Source organism: Puma concolor, chromosome D1 (assembly GCF_028749965.1).
Source record: "Puma concolor isolate L17-30 chromosome D1, mPumCon1.1.hap2, whole genome shotgun sequence".
NCBI classification, from domain to species: Eukaryota; Metazoa; Chordata; class Mammalia; order Carnivora; family Felidae; genus Puma; species Puma concolor.
In genome coordinates this window covers 59,880,550-59,898,687 of record NC_141676.1, presented here as the reverse complement: position 1 = coordinate 59,898,687, position 18,138 = coordinate 59,880,550, and the positions used below count along the sequence as shown (strand labels likewise).

Below are 18,138 nucleotides of genomic sequence, written 5' to 3'. Positions count from 1 at the left end.
GTCCTTTTTCTGCTTAGTTAGAATAAGAAATTATGATTGGCAAGGGGGAAAAAAGCAATGGCTCATTCTGCTACTTGAGCGTATTTTCAGATGCAATGGGTATTTGCAAAATATAGTATTTATTTGTACAACCTCTCTTAAAATAGCTACCTGATGAATCAACAGACAGCCTGTGTTCCTATGTGTTTATGTTCATTTGGACATTAATACGCTTTTAATTGTCAGCCAAGCTTAAACTGACAAAAATTGTGCAAGTATCTCTGTCAAGCACCTTCAAGCCTCGGGTACCTTCTACCTCTGGGCTCTGACGAAGCCCAGAAGCTGAGCTTTTAAGAAGGAAAGGCAATGGGGCGCCAGGGCGGCTCAGTCAGTTGAGCTTGAGCGTCCGACTTTGGCTCAGGTCATGATCTCGCGGTTTGTGAGTTCGAGCCCCACGTCGGGCTCTGTGCTGACAGCTCAGAGCTTGGAGCCTGCTCCAGATTCTGTGTCTCCCTCTCTCTCTACCCCTCCTCCACTCATGCTCTGTCTCTCTGTCTCAAAAATAAACATTTTTAAAAAATAAAAAAAAATTTTTAAAAAAAGGAAAGGCAAGACCTCTTCTGAGACACTAAACCAGAACTGAATATACATACTCCCCCGGATCTGGTCTAAGGTTTGAGGCCACAGAGGATGTGGTCCCTCAAAATACGAGAAGTAATGAGAAATAAGAAGAGTACTGTTAAGCAAAGGTATACAGATCCTGAAACTAAAATCAATCCCTTCACATCAATACGGTAAAGAGATTCTTGTTCTTATTTTAGTGGCTTAAACAACCCTCAAAAAAGCATTACAGTCATAGTCCACACTCCACATATGAAGTGGACTAAATGCTATTAATGCTACTTCATGACAAGAGGACTGAAAGTGCCCTGCTAATGTAACCCAGGAGTCTATTTCAGACTAGAGATAGGAACCATATGATCCTAGGAGACTTTGTACACTCACAGAAAAATATTTACCAAGCAAAGTCTACACTAAGTCCTGAGACTAAAAAAGTGAGTAAAACACAACTTCATTCAAAAGGAGCTTATGCCCGAAGAGGAGAAAAGATGCACACACAAATTACCATAACTGTTACGGGACTAGAGAAGGCAGCAGTGGAATCCTGTTAAAGAGCATTAGCTGAGAGGGAGAGGGGGAAAAAAAGGATTCCCAGCTTTATAGAACAATTTAAACTGAAACTGACGATCAGAGGGGGGGATAAAAGGTCAAGAATGCCCTCACTACAAATCCAAGAGAGAAGAGTAAAAACAAGTTTTCAAAATCTTAAACAAAACCAAATTTTAAACTCTCTGAATCCCCCCAGCGAGGACAAGTCTGGAGTTCTGTTTCTGTTTACTTTTCAAGAATCTAAAACATCTATACAAAGAACCATGCCTGGCTTTGAATTTTCCAGTATTAAAATACTGAAAAGCTCAAAAATCGTGCTAAGAAGACAAGATCCTCCAAATTCGTAACAGGAAATATGGCATTTTCCCAGATTATTTTCTGGCTTCGGTGAAGAGAGAGAATGGGGACCACACTGCAGCAGCAGGATTTATAAATATGAATTACAGGATAAGATGATTTTCCAAACATCTGTCAAAAGTTCATTTGATCCACGGGAAAAGGGGAAAAAAAGACTCAAGAGAAGCCAAATATAGTGACTAATATGTGGACCTTTTATAGACTTCAGCGGGTTGATGGCCTCATGGGCATCACATGCCCACTCAACAATAATAAACATACAAAGCCTACACAATAATGCACTTCATACCATCCAGAGCACTTTCCCATGTACCCGCTCATTTGACTCTCACAATGCACATAGTGGATACCTCTGGTTAAATGTAAAGACAGAGAGCCCTGGTATTTTAACATGCTATACATAGTGGGAAGATGTAGAGACGCCAGGTAGCTTCGTGGTTAAAAGAAAACCACTGTTCTGCCACTTCCTACTTATATAGTCTTGGGTTAGTAGTTTCATGTTTTCTTCTAGGGTACTTTACGTATAAAATGAGAGTAATAACTACCTCATGGAGTTATTACCCAAGATTAAATAAAAACAAGTATGATAGCTAGTATAGTGTCTGACATATAATAGGTACTCCTTAAATGAAAACTAGCAATGGTAGTTTTCAAAAGCTCTATAAATACCTGGTGCAACGCTGTTACTAGGAGAGCACTTTTCCCCTGCATTTAAACTGCGCTCAGATACCTAGATGTTTTATAACAAAGCAGGCAGCTGTTGGAAACAGCCCCTGAAGGTTTATTCGCTCTTTGTTTCTTGTATGTTGTAATGGGGGGGGGGGGGGGGAGAGCACAAGGAAAGTTGACTAAAATATGTGTAGAAATAACCTATTTTTATAATTTTCCAACTTTTGCTTGATGATGTACTGAAAGACCTGGACAAAATTATACCATATCCCTTTCCCTGTTGTTAAAACAGGCTATTTGGGACACTTAATCCCTACTTCTGAACATTCTGCTTAGGTATTGTGTGGGACGTGCTTTGGAAACAAGTTAGTGTCCATTAATTTGACTAGCAAGAGGAAATAGCCACCTTTTTACTTTCTCAGTTCTATGAAGTGAACTAAATGGAGGTCTCTTAACTGAGATTAGAATTCAGGTTTTCTACTTTTCAAAACTATCATGTCTTGAAAAATATAAAATTAGGAGTTTTCATTTGTACAGGTCTCAAAACAGACCCTGAAACTTGCTATTGTCCCTAAATCTTCAATCTAGGCTTGACTATGTACGTCAGGTGATCAAGTCATGTGACTGTGTTTGTGAAATTAATCACCAAATTGCTATTTTCATCTCCTGAGAATTTCATTCCAAAAAGATTTGGTCCTTTTTACTGGATTCCACTCCTGCTCTATTTTCCCCATTACAATGAGAAAGCACTGCCATCTACTGGACTCTGAAGATATTGCTGCTATAGCTTTTAGTCCGAGAGAATTCTTAACAATTCTACTGCTTTTTTGCACTTTGTCAATAATATAGCAGAGTTATTTTGACAGTATGAGTTACATAAAAATAAAATTCCAGGAGTCGGGGGTCAGGGTAAAGTAGGATAGGAGACAGAAATAATACCACCACCACCCCCCCCACCCCTCCACCCCCCACCCCATTATTGCTGATAGTCCTAAATACAACATGCATTCACCTACATTCATTAACAAATTTCTACTGAGCACCTACTATACTATACCCCAGGTACTGGGCAAGGGACACAATGTTAACACGATAGGATTAGAGAGGTAATCTCCCTTATCATATGATAGAGTTTAGCACCTAGTGGGTAGTTTCCATTTATTATTGAATTCTATTCATGTGCCAGGCTCATAATGTTCACGACCACCTTTCATCCCCCAATTTATGATGAGGTAGAAATTGTTACCTCCATTTACAGAGGAGAAAATAAACTCAGAGGTGACTCAATTTGCCCAAGATCTCTCTCGTAGGTAAGTTAAACTAGGAATTAAACTCACAGCAATCTGACTCCAAAACCTGTATTCTAAACCACCAGATTACACTCATCCAGGTAGCTGTCAGCATCCTCCCCAAAACAAGAGGAGCTGACAAAAGGAAATTCAGGCAAAGATGGTCTTACATGTCTATGTTAAAGGCAAAACTCCTAAACTGAGAACTGAAGGTTTCCAGCTTATTGGAGAAGGAGCTGACCCAACAACCTCTTATCCCCCCCGCTCCCCTAATTGCCATTCTGGCAGTTAAATCCATCTAGAAAACATCTCTTCAAGCCATCTAGCCTTATTCATCAACTTCCATCCGCTCCAACTTCAAGCTACAACAGTGTTCCTCTCTGGTTCTCCATAGTCCCCAAACATTAAAAAGGGCACCTCTACCTAAGGTGCTCTTCAAATTACTTATATTCTGCTCTAATTCACCTGTGTCATCTGCAAGACCCAAATAACTGACACCAAAAACAATTTTTCAAACTAATCCCTAAGATTTTCTGGTGTGTCCAATAGTTTCCAAACACACTCCTGGTAGTGAGACCGAACTGACTAATCCGTAATAAAATTGTATTGCACTTCATCAAAAGTCACCATTCTGTTTTGACCCTCCAAAGAATTATGTAGAATAAGAGCAAACAGCCCAGATCTTCTTTTAGGAAAGTCAATAATCTAGATTTAGAAAAGATGAATTGGGGTGGTTACAAAACAAGTTTTTGCTTTAGAAAGCATTTTACCTTAAGCCACACTAAACAAACTTATGATGATACTTAAAACAAGCTTCTATTTACACAGTGCTTTTTACACTATGTGTCAAGGCACAGCTGGACTAAACAAAACTCACAGAATTAGGAAAACCCTCTTACCTTATGTTCAAATGGAGCACCATAGTAGCCATCGTTCAGCCCAAAAATTATTTCATTCTGGTTGCGGGCATGAATCTATAAAAGAAGAAAAACACCCTATCAGTTCTTCTCATTCCAATTAAGTTTTAATATGATTGGAGCATGACAGTTAAAACAGGACCTGCTTCAATGCTGAAAAACAGGCTGACTAACCTAACAAGCCAGCAGAAAACAAATCACTTATCCTAAGACCAGAGAATCCATTGAGAGCCTCTTGCTTTAGTCAAAGGGCTCACAAAATCATCACATGAGATAACAGGCACCATCATTCACATATATTTTCCACAAATACTTCTTGAGATTGCTATGGAAAGGCTAGTTCTAAAACACAAGGGATCCAGAGACATACTGTATATTCTCTGATCTCAAAGAAAACACAATCCTAGTCCATAAGAGTGCTTTAAAAAACATAAAGTCCTGAGGTGCCTGGGTGGCTCAGTTGATTGAGTGTCTGACTTTGGCTCAGGATCTCTCGGTCCATCAGTTTGAGCCCCACGTCAGGTTCTATGCTGACAGCTCAGGGCCTGGAGCCTGCTTTGAGTTCTGTGTCTCCCTTTCTCTCTGCCCCTCCCCTGCTCGTGCTCTTTCTCTCAAAAGAATAAATAAACGTTAAACACACACACACACACACACACACACACACACACACACACACACACACACAAAAAGTCCTAGAAAAAAACATACAAGATTAATATTATTTTCTATTTTCAAAAAGACAGTTTAAAGATAATAATACCTAAGCTGCATCATCACTCTGGACCCTAGTTTCCTCAACTAGAAATGAATGAGTCAGATTATGCTCTGTTATATCACACTTCTGTACCTACCCGCCCCCCCCCCCTCCTCCGGCTAAATCCAACATATCATCCAAATTTCACTCAAGATGACCAATCAATTTAACCTAACTAACGTTTGCAAAACAATCCGTTCAGTGACAACAGAATACACGTCACATGTATAGGAAACACTCACCAAAAAGAGATCTTATATTCTGGGCCATAAAATAAACCTCACAAAAGCCAAAAGGATTGAAATCATACAAACTATTTTCTCTAAATCCGTCAGAATTCAAGTAGAAATCAAGAAAAGAAGGATATCTGGAAAATACACAAATGTTTGAAAATTAAACACCATACCTCTAAATAACCCTTGAGTCAAGAAATAAAAGGGAAATTAGAAAATATTTTGAATTGAATGAAAATGAAAATACAACATTGAAGTCTGTGAGTCAGAGTTATTGCAAGGCTTAGAGGAAAATTTATTAAATGCTTACTTTATCTTTAGAAAAGATAAGTCTCAAAACAGTAATGCAAAATCCTACCTTGAGAAACTAGTAAAGAAGAGCAAAGTAAACCCAAAGCAAGCAAAAGAAAGAAAATTATAAGTATAAAATGAGAAATCAATGAAACTGAAAATAACGATAATCAATGAAACTAAATACCAGTTCTTTGAAAAGCTAAGAAAATGGATAACTCTCTAGGCAGAGTGATTAAGAGTAGAAAGAGACAGAAATTACTGATAGCAAGAATGAAAGAGGAAAGGATCATTAGACAGCCTATAAGCCTTACAAGAATAGAATAATACTGTGAAAATTTTTATACTAATAAATTTGAAATCTTATGTGAAACTGACACTCTTAGGAAAACAAACTATCAAAGCTCACTCAAAAAGAAATAGATAACCTAAAAAGCCCCATATCTAGTTAAGTAATAGAAGTTATACTTTTAAACTTTCCCACAGGGAAATCTTAACACCCAGATGGGTTCACTGAAGAATTCTGTCAAACATTTGTGTAATAATGAATACCAACTTTGTTACACAAATCCTTCCAGAAAACAGAAAACTAAACACTTCCCAATCTATTTTACAAGACCAGCATTACTCTCATACTAAACCAGAAAAGAACAATGCAAGAAAAGTACAGACCAATATCCCCCACGGACACAGATGAAGGAAGTCTTACCAAAATATTAGCAAATATAATCCATTATGAAAGGAAATTTCCTGAACCTGATAAAGTGTTTACAAAATTTACAGCTAATATTATACTTAATAGCAAAGGACTGAATACTTTTAGCCAACATCAGTAACAAAACAAGGATGTCCACTCTACTCATTTCTATTCAACATTACATTGTACTGAAGTCTGAACCAATGAAATAAGACAAGAAAAAGAGAAAAAATACATATCCATTAAGAAGAAATTAAACAATGTGTGTACAGATATGACTGCCTATATAGGAATTTATAAAAGGGATCTACCAAAAAACTACTAGACCTAATAAATGAGTTTAGCAAGTCAGAGAATACATGCTCCACACAGAAATGTTTGTATATATTAGCAACAATAGTTGCAAATAGGAATAGTTTTTTAAAGGAACAGCATCTAAACTAGCATTAAAAAACATGGAATCCACAGGTACAAATCTATCAAAATATGTGCAAGATCTGTATACTGAAAACTACAAGATGCTGATGAGTGAAATAAGATTTTCACAAATGCAGGGATACCATGTCCATAGATTGAAACACTTGATACTATTAAGATGTCAATTCTTCCCAAATTTTCTTAGATTTTTGTAGAATTGACAAATTAGTCCTAAAATACATATGTAAAAGCAAAAGATCTAGAATAGCCAGAACAACTCTGAAAAAAGATCAAAGTTGGAGGATGCATATTACCTGAATTCATGATGTATAAAACTACACTATTCAAGATCATGTGGTATTGGCATAAAGACAGACATGCAGATCAATAAAATACAATACAGTCCAGAAACAGACCCATATAAATGATTTTAAACAATTCATTTCAACAAAGATAGCAAGGTAATTCAATAAGAGCTCTTACAACAGAGTACAGGAACAAATGTTCATCTATCTGCAAAACAACAAACCTTACACTTTAAATAAAAGTGAATTCAAAATGATCATAGGCATAAACATAAAACTTAAGACTGTAAAACTTCTAGAGAAAAAACTCCATAAGAGAAATCTTTGTGACCTTGGATTAGGTGGAGATGTCTTAGATAAAACACAAGAAGAATGAAACATTAAAGTAAAAGCTAATATAGCAGACTTCATCAACGCTTATAAGCTTCTGTTCGTTGAATGGCACTTAAAGAAATGAAAAGCCACAGACTGGCAGAAAATAATTGGAAAATACAGATCTTATAAAGAACTGACTCATATCCAGAATACATACAGAAATTCTACTCGATAATGAGAATTCAAACAACCAAATAAAAAGTGGGCAAAAATCTGAACATTTTACAAAAAAAGGGTAAGAGAAAGAGAGACTGATGACAAACATTTTTTTAACTGCTCAACATGATTTCATCACCAGAGAAATTCAAATTAAAATCACAAGATTCTATACACCCATAACAAAGCAGCACAAACAGAAGAAAGAGAAATTAAGAAAACAATCCCATTTACAATTGTACTCAAAAAAATAAGATACCTAGGAATAAACCCAAAAAAGCAGTGAAAGACCTATGCTCTGAAAACAAGAAATTAAAGACAATGCAAAGAAATGGAAACACATTCCAAATTCTACACTCATGGACTAGAAGAACAAATATCGTTAAAATGTCGTACTACTCAGGGGTGCCTGGGTGTCTTAGTCAGTTAAGTGTCCAACTTCAGCTCGGGTCTTGATCTCATGGTTCATGGGTTCAAGCCCCACGTCAGGTTCTGTGCTGACAGCTCAGAGCCTGGAGCCCTCTTCAGATTCTATGTCTCCTCTCTCTCTGCCCCTCCCTGGCTCATGCTCTGTCTCTCTCTCTCAAAAATGAATAAACATTTAAAAAAAATTTTTTTTTAATGTCTTACTAGTCAAAGCAATCTACACATTTAATGTAATGCCTATCAAAATACCAACAGCATTTTTTCACAGAAATAAAATAAACAATCCTAAAATATATATGGAACCGCAAAAGACCCTGAATAGTCAAAGCAATCTTGAAAAAGAAAAGCAAAGCTGGAGGCATCACAATTCTAAACTTCAAGTTATATTATAAAGCTGTGGTAATCAAAACAGTATGGTACTGGCATAAAAACAGACACATAGATCAATGCAACATAATATAAAATCCAGAAATAAACCCACAATGATATGGTCAATTAATCTTTGACAAAGCAGAGAAGACTATCCAATGGGAAAAAGACAGTCTCTTTAACAAATGGGTGTTGGGAAAACTGGACAGACACATGCAAAAGAATGAAACTGGACCACTTTCTTCCACCATACCCAAAAATAAGTTCAAAATGGATTAAAGACCTAAATGTGAGACCTGAAACCATAAAAATCCCAGAAAAGAACACAGGGAATAATTTCTCTGACATTGGCTGTAGCAACATAGGTCCCCTGAGGCAAGGGAAATAAAAGCATAATTAAACTATCAGGACTACATCAAAATAAAAAGCTTCTGCACAGCAAAGGAAACAATCAACAAAACTAAAAGGCAGCCTACTGAATGGGAACAGATATTTGCAAATGACGTATCTTATAAGGGTTGATATCCAAGATATATAAAGAATTCATAAAACTCAACACCCAAAAAGCAAATAATCCAATTTAAAAAAGGGCAGAAGGCACAAACAGACATTTCTCCAAAAAAGACATTCACAGCCAACAGACACATGGAAAGATGCTCATCATCACTTACCATTAGGGAAATGCAAATCAAAACTATAATGAAATATCACCTCATAACTATCCGAATGGCTAAAATCAACAACACAAGAAACAACAGGTGTTGGCAAGAATGTGAAGAGAAAGAACACTCACGCACTGTTGGTGGGAATGCAAACTGGTGCAGCCGCTGTGGAAAACAGTATGGAGGTTCCTCAAAAAGTTAAAAATAAAACTACACTATGATCTAGCAATTGCACTATTAAGTATTTACCCAGATAATACAAAAACACTAATTCAAAGAGATACATGCACCCCTATGTTTATAGAACCATTATTTACAGTAGCTAAGATATGTAAGCAGCCCAAGTGTCCATTGACGAATGTATAAAGAAGATATGGTGGGGCGCCTGGGTGGCGCAGTCGGTTAAGCGTCCGACTTCAGCCAGGTCACGATCTCGCGGTCCGTGAGTTCGAGCCCCGCGTCAGGCTCTGGGCTGATGGCTCAGAGCCTGGAGCCTGTTTCCGATTCTGTGTCTCCCTCTCTCTCTGCCCCTCCCCCGTTCATGCTCTGTCTCTCTCTGTCCCAAAAATAAATAAACATTGAAAAAAAAATTAAAAAAAAAAAAATAAAAAAAATAAAGAAGATATGGTGTGTGTGTGTGTGTGTGTGTGAGAGAGAGAGAGAGAGAGAGGGAGGGAGGGAGGGAGACAGAGAGAGAGAGAGAGAGAGAGAGAGAGAGAGAGAGAGAGAGATGGAATATTACTCAGCCACAAAAAATGGAAGCTTGCCATTTGCAATGATTTGGATGCATCTAGAGAATATAATGCTAAGTGAAATGAGTCAGTCAGAGAAAGATAAATACTGTATCATTTCACTCATATGTGGAATTTAAGAAACAAAACAAATGAAGGGAAAAAAGAGAGAGAGAGAGGCAAGCCAAGAAACAGACTCTTAACTACAGAAAACACACTGATGGTTACCAGAGGGCAGGTGGGTAGAGGAATAGGTGAAATAGGTGATGGGGATTAAGGAGTGCACTTGTCATGATGAGTACCAGGTAATTAAAATAAAAACTTAAAAAAAAAAAAATCACAAGATACCACTTCAAACCCACCAGAATGGCAAACAGTTTGGCAGCTTCTTATAAATTTCAGCACACACTTAACCACTAGACCCAGACATCCCATTCCTAGGTATTTACTCAAGAGAAATGGCAACATATGTCCACAAAAAGGCCTATATTTAAATATTCACAGCAGCATTACTCATTGTGGTGGTTACTAGACTTCACACATTTGTCAAGCCTACTGAACTGTATACCTTAAAAGGGTGAATTTTATTATATATACATTATACCTCAACAACCTGACTTGCAAAAGAAAATTTCATTCAAAAGTCAGCCCAACCTGACTCTACCTAGTCCTGTCTAAATACCTCTTCCATATAGTCCCCCAAATTGTATTACAAAGCCATAGTAATTAAAACAGTATGGTACTGTGCAGGTCTATGCAAGTATTCATCAATTATCAGTGTACTAAGTCTCAGGATCTTGTCTTACCCACCTCTGGATCCTTAACAGTAAGAACAATGCCTGATAGAAAGTACATGATCAATGAACCTAAGTAATTCTGTCTATTATCCTCATACATCTTAATCTTGCTTAGTCTGAAAGTTTGTAACCCTATTTTTTTATGTTTATTTGTTTTTGAGAGAGAGAGAGAGAGATGGAGTATGAGTGGGGGAGAGGCAGAGAGAGAGGGAGACATAGAATCCCAGGCTCCAGGCTCTGAGCTGTCAGCACAGAGCCTGATACAGGGCTCAGACCCACGAATGGCGAGATCATGACCTGAGCTAAAGTCAGCCACTTAACCAACTGAGCCACACAGGTACCCCAATTTGTAATCCAAGTTTATCTGATTTTCTAGTAGTATATTACTTGTTATATCTATTTCATAGGTGAGTTCTGACTTTCTACAATGGTACTAAGTTTCTAATTGGCTTTAAAAATATGTTTTCCCTTTCTCTTGTTCTCCATTATACCAGCATAACCAGCTTTATATTTATAATAAGACACCTGAAAGTTGACTCTCTGCAATTAAGCAAGTTTGACATAAACACAGTTGGGTATTTCAAGATCACTACCTAAGGAATATGTGAGTTGAAAAGCATGAAGGCCATCTTCGTTGCTTCTATAGCCATCTTCTATAGCCATGCACTCTAATGTTAAGAAGCATCATCCTCTGAGAAATGCAGGTACTTTCAGAAGAAAGACAAACAAGTACTCAATACCAGAGTCTATCCACAGAGAGCCGACTATGGTATTTGGGAAGACAGAAAGAGTACTGCCTCAGCGCAGGGCTCTGGTTGGCCAATCTAAAGGCAACAAGTATACCGTAACAAAAGAGGAAAAAAGGCCCTAAGCTAAAAGTCAGTGTTTTACAAATTTTTATTAAGACCAGTCCTAAAGGGGCGCCTGGGTGGCTCAGTTGGTTAAGCGTCCGACTTCGGCTCGGGTCATGATCTCGCGGTCTGTGAGCTCAAGCCCCGCGTCGGGCTCTGTGCTGACTGCTCAGAGCCTGGAGCCTGTTTCAGCTTCTGTGTCTCCCTCTCTCTCTGACCCTCCCCCGTTCATGTTCTGTCTCTCTCTGTCTCAAAAATAAATAAACATTTAAAAAAAAATTACAAAAAAAAAAAAAAAAAAAAAAAAAAGACCAGTCCTAAAACAGGGAGAATAATACAAAAACAAAAAAGATTAAGAATCTGTAGCCATTAGAATTTAGTTATGGAAAATATCCATTATATGCATTGTTCTGGTCACTATATAGAAGAACACAAAATATACAATAAGCAAAATGAGGGCAAAGGACTTTTTTTTAATCTGATAAAAAAACATGTAGAATTAAATTGATTCTTTAAAAGAAATATACCAGGAAGTCTATATTGAATAAATATTAAGAAACATCAAGGATATTCATAGATATGACAAATATTTTAAAGTTACCTTTAACAGCAGTCCCTAGGGTATCACAAAATAGATACAGCACTCATTCCAAGGTAGGTGGACTACCAAGGACTATATGTATATATTAGTGTGATACAAAACACAGAATAAATTTGTAAGTCAGCCAGGCCTGGAATCAAATCCCAGCTCCACCTAGCAGTGTGATCTTGAACAGTTTCTTAAACTCTCTATGGTTCAATTTTCCCATCTGGAAAATAAGGGCAATAATACCAAACTTCACAAGGCTGATAAAAACACAAATTATAATAATCTATGTCTGGGGATGGTAAATAGGTTTCATATCATATGCAGCTCTGATAAATTACTAGCTGCATCCCAGAACAGTGTCAGAAGGGATTATGGAGCTACTTCCGAGCTCAGCTAGAAGGGTGCTATGATCCAATAGCTACATCGCTCAAAGGGGATTGGTAGCAGTGTATAAACCAGGCAATTGTTATCTCCGTGCTCAATAAACAATAGCTCTCCTTATTCCTGAAACAACTCAACTCTACGGATCATAAGAGAAGCTCTTTATAGTACATTCCATATTTGCAACTTAATGTTTAGATTCTAATGGGGAATATCCAATAAAACAGAAGAAAAAGAATGCTATTGGAAAGTATATTCTTTCCTACACCTCCCAGAAAAAAATCCTCTTAAATTAGCAGCTTAGGGTGCTTCCTCATAAGTTTCCTCAGTTAAAAATTATTTTTCAAACTTGGTAATGACTCAAATTTCTATAATTAAGTAAACAATCATCAAAGTTCTCTCTTTATGATCGGAAATGTAGAATCGTAAGAATCTACAGAAAGGTTAGATAGGTTAATTTAGAGAAGACAACTACTCATAACTAGAATCTAAAAATTACCTAAACATTAAAAAAAAGTGGGGGTGCGCCTGGGTGGCTCAGTCAGTTGAGTGTCCAACTTTGGCTCAGGTCTTGATCTCGCGGTTCATGGGTTCAAGCCCCGCATTGGGCTCTGTGCTGACAGCTCAGAGCCTACAGCCTGCTTCAGATTCTGTGTCTCCCTCTCTCTCTGCCCCTCCCTTGCTCATGCTCTCTTTCTCTCTCTCTCTCAAAAATACATAAACATTATAAATAAATAAATAATTACCTGCTGACCCAAGTATTTCAGTCCATCCAAACAGACTTTCCATTCAATCAAAAGCTGGTAGATGTCCTCCTTTCCACCCCATATCTTCACCACGAAACAAGACACAGATGTATCAAGACGGTCTGGCATTATTCCAAAATCGAGACTCCGCCACGTTGGATTCTGTTGATGGAAAGGAGAGCATGCTTTATGAAGACTCTAACTTGTTTATAATTATTTCAATTAGGTTATAAATCATTTTGTTTTTAAAAACCGAAAGACCTCATAAATATATTAAATTACAAACCTAAATGAATCAGGAAGACATTCCCATTAACACAATGGTAGTGATAATGGTATAAGCATACCTCAGAGCTAATTGCCGGTTTGGTCCCAGACTACCACAATAAAGCAAGTATCACACTAAAGCAAGTCAAATGAATCTTTTGGTTTCTCACCGCACAGAAAAGTTATGTTTACAATATAACACAGTCTCTTAAGTGTTCAATAGCATTATGTCTAAAAAAAAGAAATGTAAACACCTTAATTAAAAAATACTTTATTACTGGGGCACCTGAGCGGCTCAGTCAGTTAAATGTCCAACTCCGGCTCAGGTCATGATCTCACGGTTTGTGAGTCTGAGCCCCACATCAGGCTCTCTGCTGTCAATACACTGCCCGCTTCAGACCCTCTGTCCCCCTCTCTCTCTGCTTCTCCCCCTTCTCAAAAATAAATAAACACTAAAAAAATACTTTACTGCTTAAAAATGTAACCATCATCTGAGCATTGAGCGAGTCATAATCTGTTTGCTGGTGGAGGGCATTGCCTCGATGTTGATGTTGGCGTATGCAATGAGGATAGTACTTTACACACAGTAAAACCTCTTTCAAAATTACAATCAAACCTCTCGAACCCACCACTGTTTTTTAACAACTAAATTTGTGTAATATTCTAAATCCTTTCTTGTCATTTCAACCATCTTCACAGGATCTTAACCAGAAGTAGATTCTTTCTCAAGAAACCACTTTCTTTCTTCATCCATGAGAAGCCAGTCCTCATCTGTTCAAGTTTTATCATGAGATAACAGCAATTCAGTCCCGTCTTCAGGCTCCCCTTGTAATTTTACTTCTCTCCCTATTTCTACAACGTCTGTCGTTACTTCTTCCACTGAAGTCTTGAACCCCATGAGGTCATCCATGAGGTTTGGAATCAGCTTCTTCCAAAATCCTCTCGATATTGATATTCTGACCTCTTCCCATGAATCACAATGTTCTTAATGGAATCTAGAATGGTGAATCCTTTCTGGCAGGTTCTCAACTGGCTTTGCCCAGATCTATCAGAATCGCTATCTATAGCAGCTACAGCCTTATGAAATTTATTTCTTAAATAATAAGACTTGAATGTTGAAATTACTCCTTGGATCCATGAGCTACAGAATGGATGTTGTTAGCAGGCATGAAAACAACATTAATTTCACTTTACACCTCCATCAGAGGTCAAGAGTGTTCAGGTGCATTGTCAATGAGGAGTAGTATCTTGAAAGGAATCTTTTTCTGAGCAGATCTCAACAGTGGGCTTAAAATATTCATGAAATCATGTTGGAAACAGATGTGTTGCCACTCAGGCTTTCTGGCTCCATTTACAGAGCAGAGGCAGAATGGATTTAGCACAATTTTTAAGGGCCCTCAAATTTTCAAAATGGTACATGCCATTGGCTTCAACTTAAAGTCACCAGCTGCATTAGTTCATAACAAGAGAGTCAGACTGTTCTTTTGAAGCTTTGAAACTAGGCATTGACGTCTTTAGCTGTGAAAGTCTTAGATGGCACCTTTTTCCAATTAAGAAGGCTGTTTGATTTACATTGAAAATCTGCTGTTTAATGTAGCCACCTTTATTAATTATCTTTGTCAGATCTTCTGGAGAACTTGCTGCAGCTTCTACATCAGCACTTGCTGCTTCACCTTGCACTTTTATGTTATAGAGACAGTTTCTTTCCTTAAACTTCATGAGCCAACCTATGCTAGCTTCAAACTTTTCTTCTGCAGTTTCCTCACCCCTCCAAGCCTTCATGTAATTGAAGAAAGTTAGGGTCTTGCTCTAGATTAAACTTTGACTTAAGGGAATGTTGTGGTTGGCTTGATCTCCTATTGGGACCTCTCAAACTTTCTCCACATCAGCAATAAGACTGTTTTCACTTTCTTATCATCCTGTGTTCACTGGAGCAGCACCTTTAATTTCCTTCAAGAACTTTTCCTTTACATTCACAATTTAGCTAACCATTGGGTGCAAGAGGCCTGGCTTTGGTATATATCTTGGCTTTCAACAGGCTCTCTGCACTAAGCTTAATCATTTCTAGCTTGTGATGTAAAGCAAGAGGCATGTGACTCTTTATTTCACTTGAACATTTAACGGGCCATTGTAGGGTTATTAACTGGCCTAATCACAATATTGTTATGTCTCAGGGAAATAGGGAGGCTGGAGGAGAGGCGGAGAAGTGGGGAAATGGGCTGGTCGGTGGAGGAGTCAGAACACACACAACATTTATCAGTTAAGTTCACCATCTTATATGGGTGCAGTGCATTGTGATAGCAATGTCACAGATCACCATAACAAGTATAATCATAATGACAATTTTGAAATATCGTGAGAATCACTAAAACATGACACAGAGACAGAAAGTAAGCAAATGTTTTTGGAAAAATGGTGCCAACAGACTTGGTCAAAGCCAGGTTATCATAAACATCCAATCTGTAAAAACACATTATCTGTGAAGCGCAGTAAACTGAAGTGCAGTAAAATGACGTATACCTGTAAACAGTACAGGAGCACCTGCCAACCATTTGCTGAGTGAAGAAAACAGTAAGAGGAGGAGGAACATCAGTACAGAGGCTACCGTAGTAGTGCCTGCAGATGATGGTCTGGGAGACGGAGAATGGACGTGGGACAGGTAAGGGAGATGCGTTTTGGAACTAGATGTGACAGGAGTTGCTGATGGGTTGAAGGGAGGGCATAGATAAGGGAGGAATCTACAAGGTCTCCTGGGTTTCTGCCTCAAACAACTGGGCAGATGATGTGCCGTTTTCTGTGCAGGGGGAGACTGGCAGAGGCTCAGGGATACGGTATGGGGGGTGGGGGGGCGGGGCAAGAGACCCAGGAGTCTGCTCTTGAACGTGCCAGGTATGAGAGGCCTTTGGGATATGTGGGCACGGACGTCAGGCTGACAGTCTGGAGCCCAGAAGAGAGGTACAGGTGGAAGTGGCAGCCATGTCATGAGCCAGGTCACCCAGGGAGAGTATGAATGAAGGGAGAAGAGGGCCGGGACCCACGTGGGTCCATAACGGTCTTAAAGCCAACAAAAACCAACAAAAACCAAACCAGCCGAACAAGGTCATGTTAGTGTGGTGAGCTGGAGAAGTCTGTTTCAGCTCCCGGGGTTTGCTTCTTCCTCTGTAAAATGAGATGATAATTCTTCCTCATAGGACCATACCCCAAAGCCCCGGACACACAAGGAGGGGCTCAACAGATGACAAAGCCCCAGGATGGCCCCGATTTCTCCGTTCTGACAAGACCGGAAAAGAGACAGACTTAGCTCTTCTCCAGCCGAAGCCAGCAGAAATAGGTCCCTTAGCCATCTTGATGAGTTAGTCCCCCTCAGAGCTTTGCCGATTCTCCAGGCTTCTCCAGAGCACTGGCCAGCCGAGCCCTGCCCTAGAAGGGAAGTCCGTCCTGCATGCAGCTCCTCAGAATGACCACCAGTACTTCTGAATTTTGCTGCTTATTGTCACTAGGAGAATATATTCTAATTTCTCATTAACATGGCCTCATATGGTAATTCATCTATTTATTCAATACTTAATGCACAATTATTAAGAACCAACACAGTCTCTCTCTGTCCCAAAAATAAATAAAAACGTTGAAAAAAAAAAATTAAAAAAAAAAAAAAAAAAAGGGGCGCCTGGGTGGCGCAGTCGGTTAAGCGTCCGGCTTCAGCCAGGTCACGATCTCGCGGTCCGTGAGTTCAAGCCCCGCGTCAGGCTCTGGGCTGATGGCTCGGAGCCTGGAGCCTGTTTCCGATTCTGTGTCTCCCTCTCTCTCTGCCCCTCCCCCGTTCATGCTCTGTCTCTCTCTGTCCCAAAAATAAATAAAAACGTTGGAAAAAAAAAAAAATTAAAAAAAGAACCAACACATAAATGCCTTCAAAATACCTCTCAAGTATTAGATTCAAACCTCTATTTAAAGAATTACATTACTTCATGAAAAGGTCAGTAGAAGAATTATGCAAAAGGCTACACAATAGCACAAACGGGAGTAAATAAACTTTAAATGAATCGGGGAAAGACATCACCACAGAGGCTGTGAAACTTGACTTTTAAAGGATAAACAGGATTTCCCCAGGTTAAAATAAGGAACTACAGGCACAGGGAACACCATAAACAAGGGTCCAGCAGTATGACGTATGATGTGGTCAGGGAGCTAAGACAACTGGAATGCATGCAAGCGTAATGGTTCACAAAGCTCAAGAAATAAACAAGGCACTAAATTGAAGGATCTTTGGGGACACCTGGCTGGCTTAGTTGGTAGAGCATGCAACTCTTGATCTCAGGGTCGAGTTCAAGGCCTATGTTGGGCACAGAGATTACTTAAAAATAATAATTTAAAAAAATCTTTAAAAAAAAAAATGGGGGCGCCTGTGTGGCTCCGTTGGTTAAGTGGCTAACTTCGGCTCAGGCCATTATCTCGCATTTCGTGAGTTCAAGACTCGTGCTGGGTTCTGTGCTGACAGCTCAGAGCCTGGAGCCTGCTTCAGATTCTATGTCTCCCTCTCTCTGCCCCTTCCATGCTCACACTCTGTCTCTGTCTCTCCAAAAATGAATAAACATTAAAAAAAATCTTTTTTTAAACCTGAAGGATGCTTTATGCCTGGCCAAGGAGTACTTTTACTTTGTACAGTATGGGGAGAAAAGTTTTAAGGTAAGAATGACAAGGTCAACTTTATGC

The 18,138-nt window shown here is 38.7% G+C and overlaps 1 protein-coding gene across 1 annotated transcript in view; it reads right to left on the bottom strand.

The window, feature by feature from the left end:
- The window catches only part of UVRAG (UV radiation resistance associated), a 299,395-nt gene that overhangs the window by 230,568 nt on the left and 50,689 nt on the right, over window positions 1–18,138 (bottom strand). The window contains exons 4-5 of the mRNA XM_086678352.1: window positions 13,162–13,323; window positions 4,364–4,438 (exon numbers count right to left, since the gene is read on the bottom strand). Coding sequence (XP_086534478.1) covers window positions 4,364–4,438; window positions 13,162–13,323 — 237 coding nt within the window. The remainder of the gene's footprint in view (window positions 1–4,363; window positions 4,439–13,161; window positions 13,324–18,138) is intronic.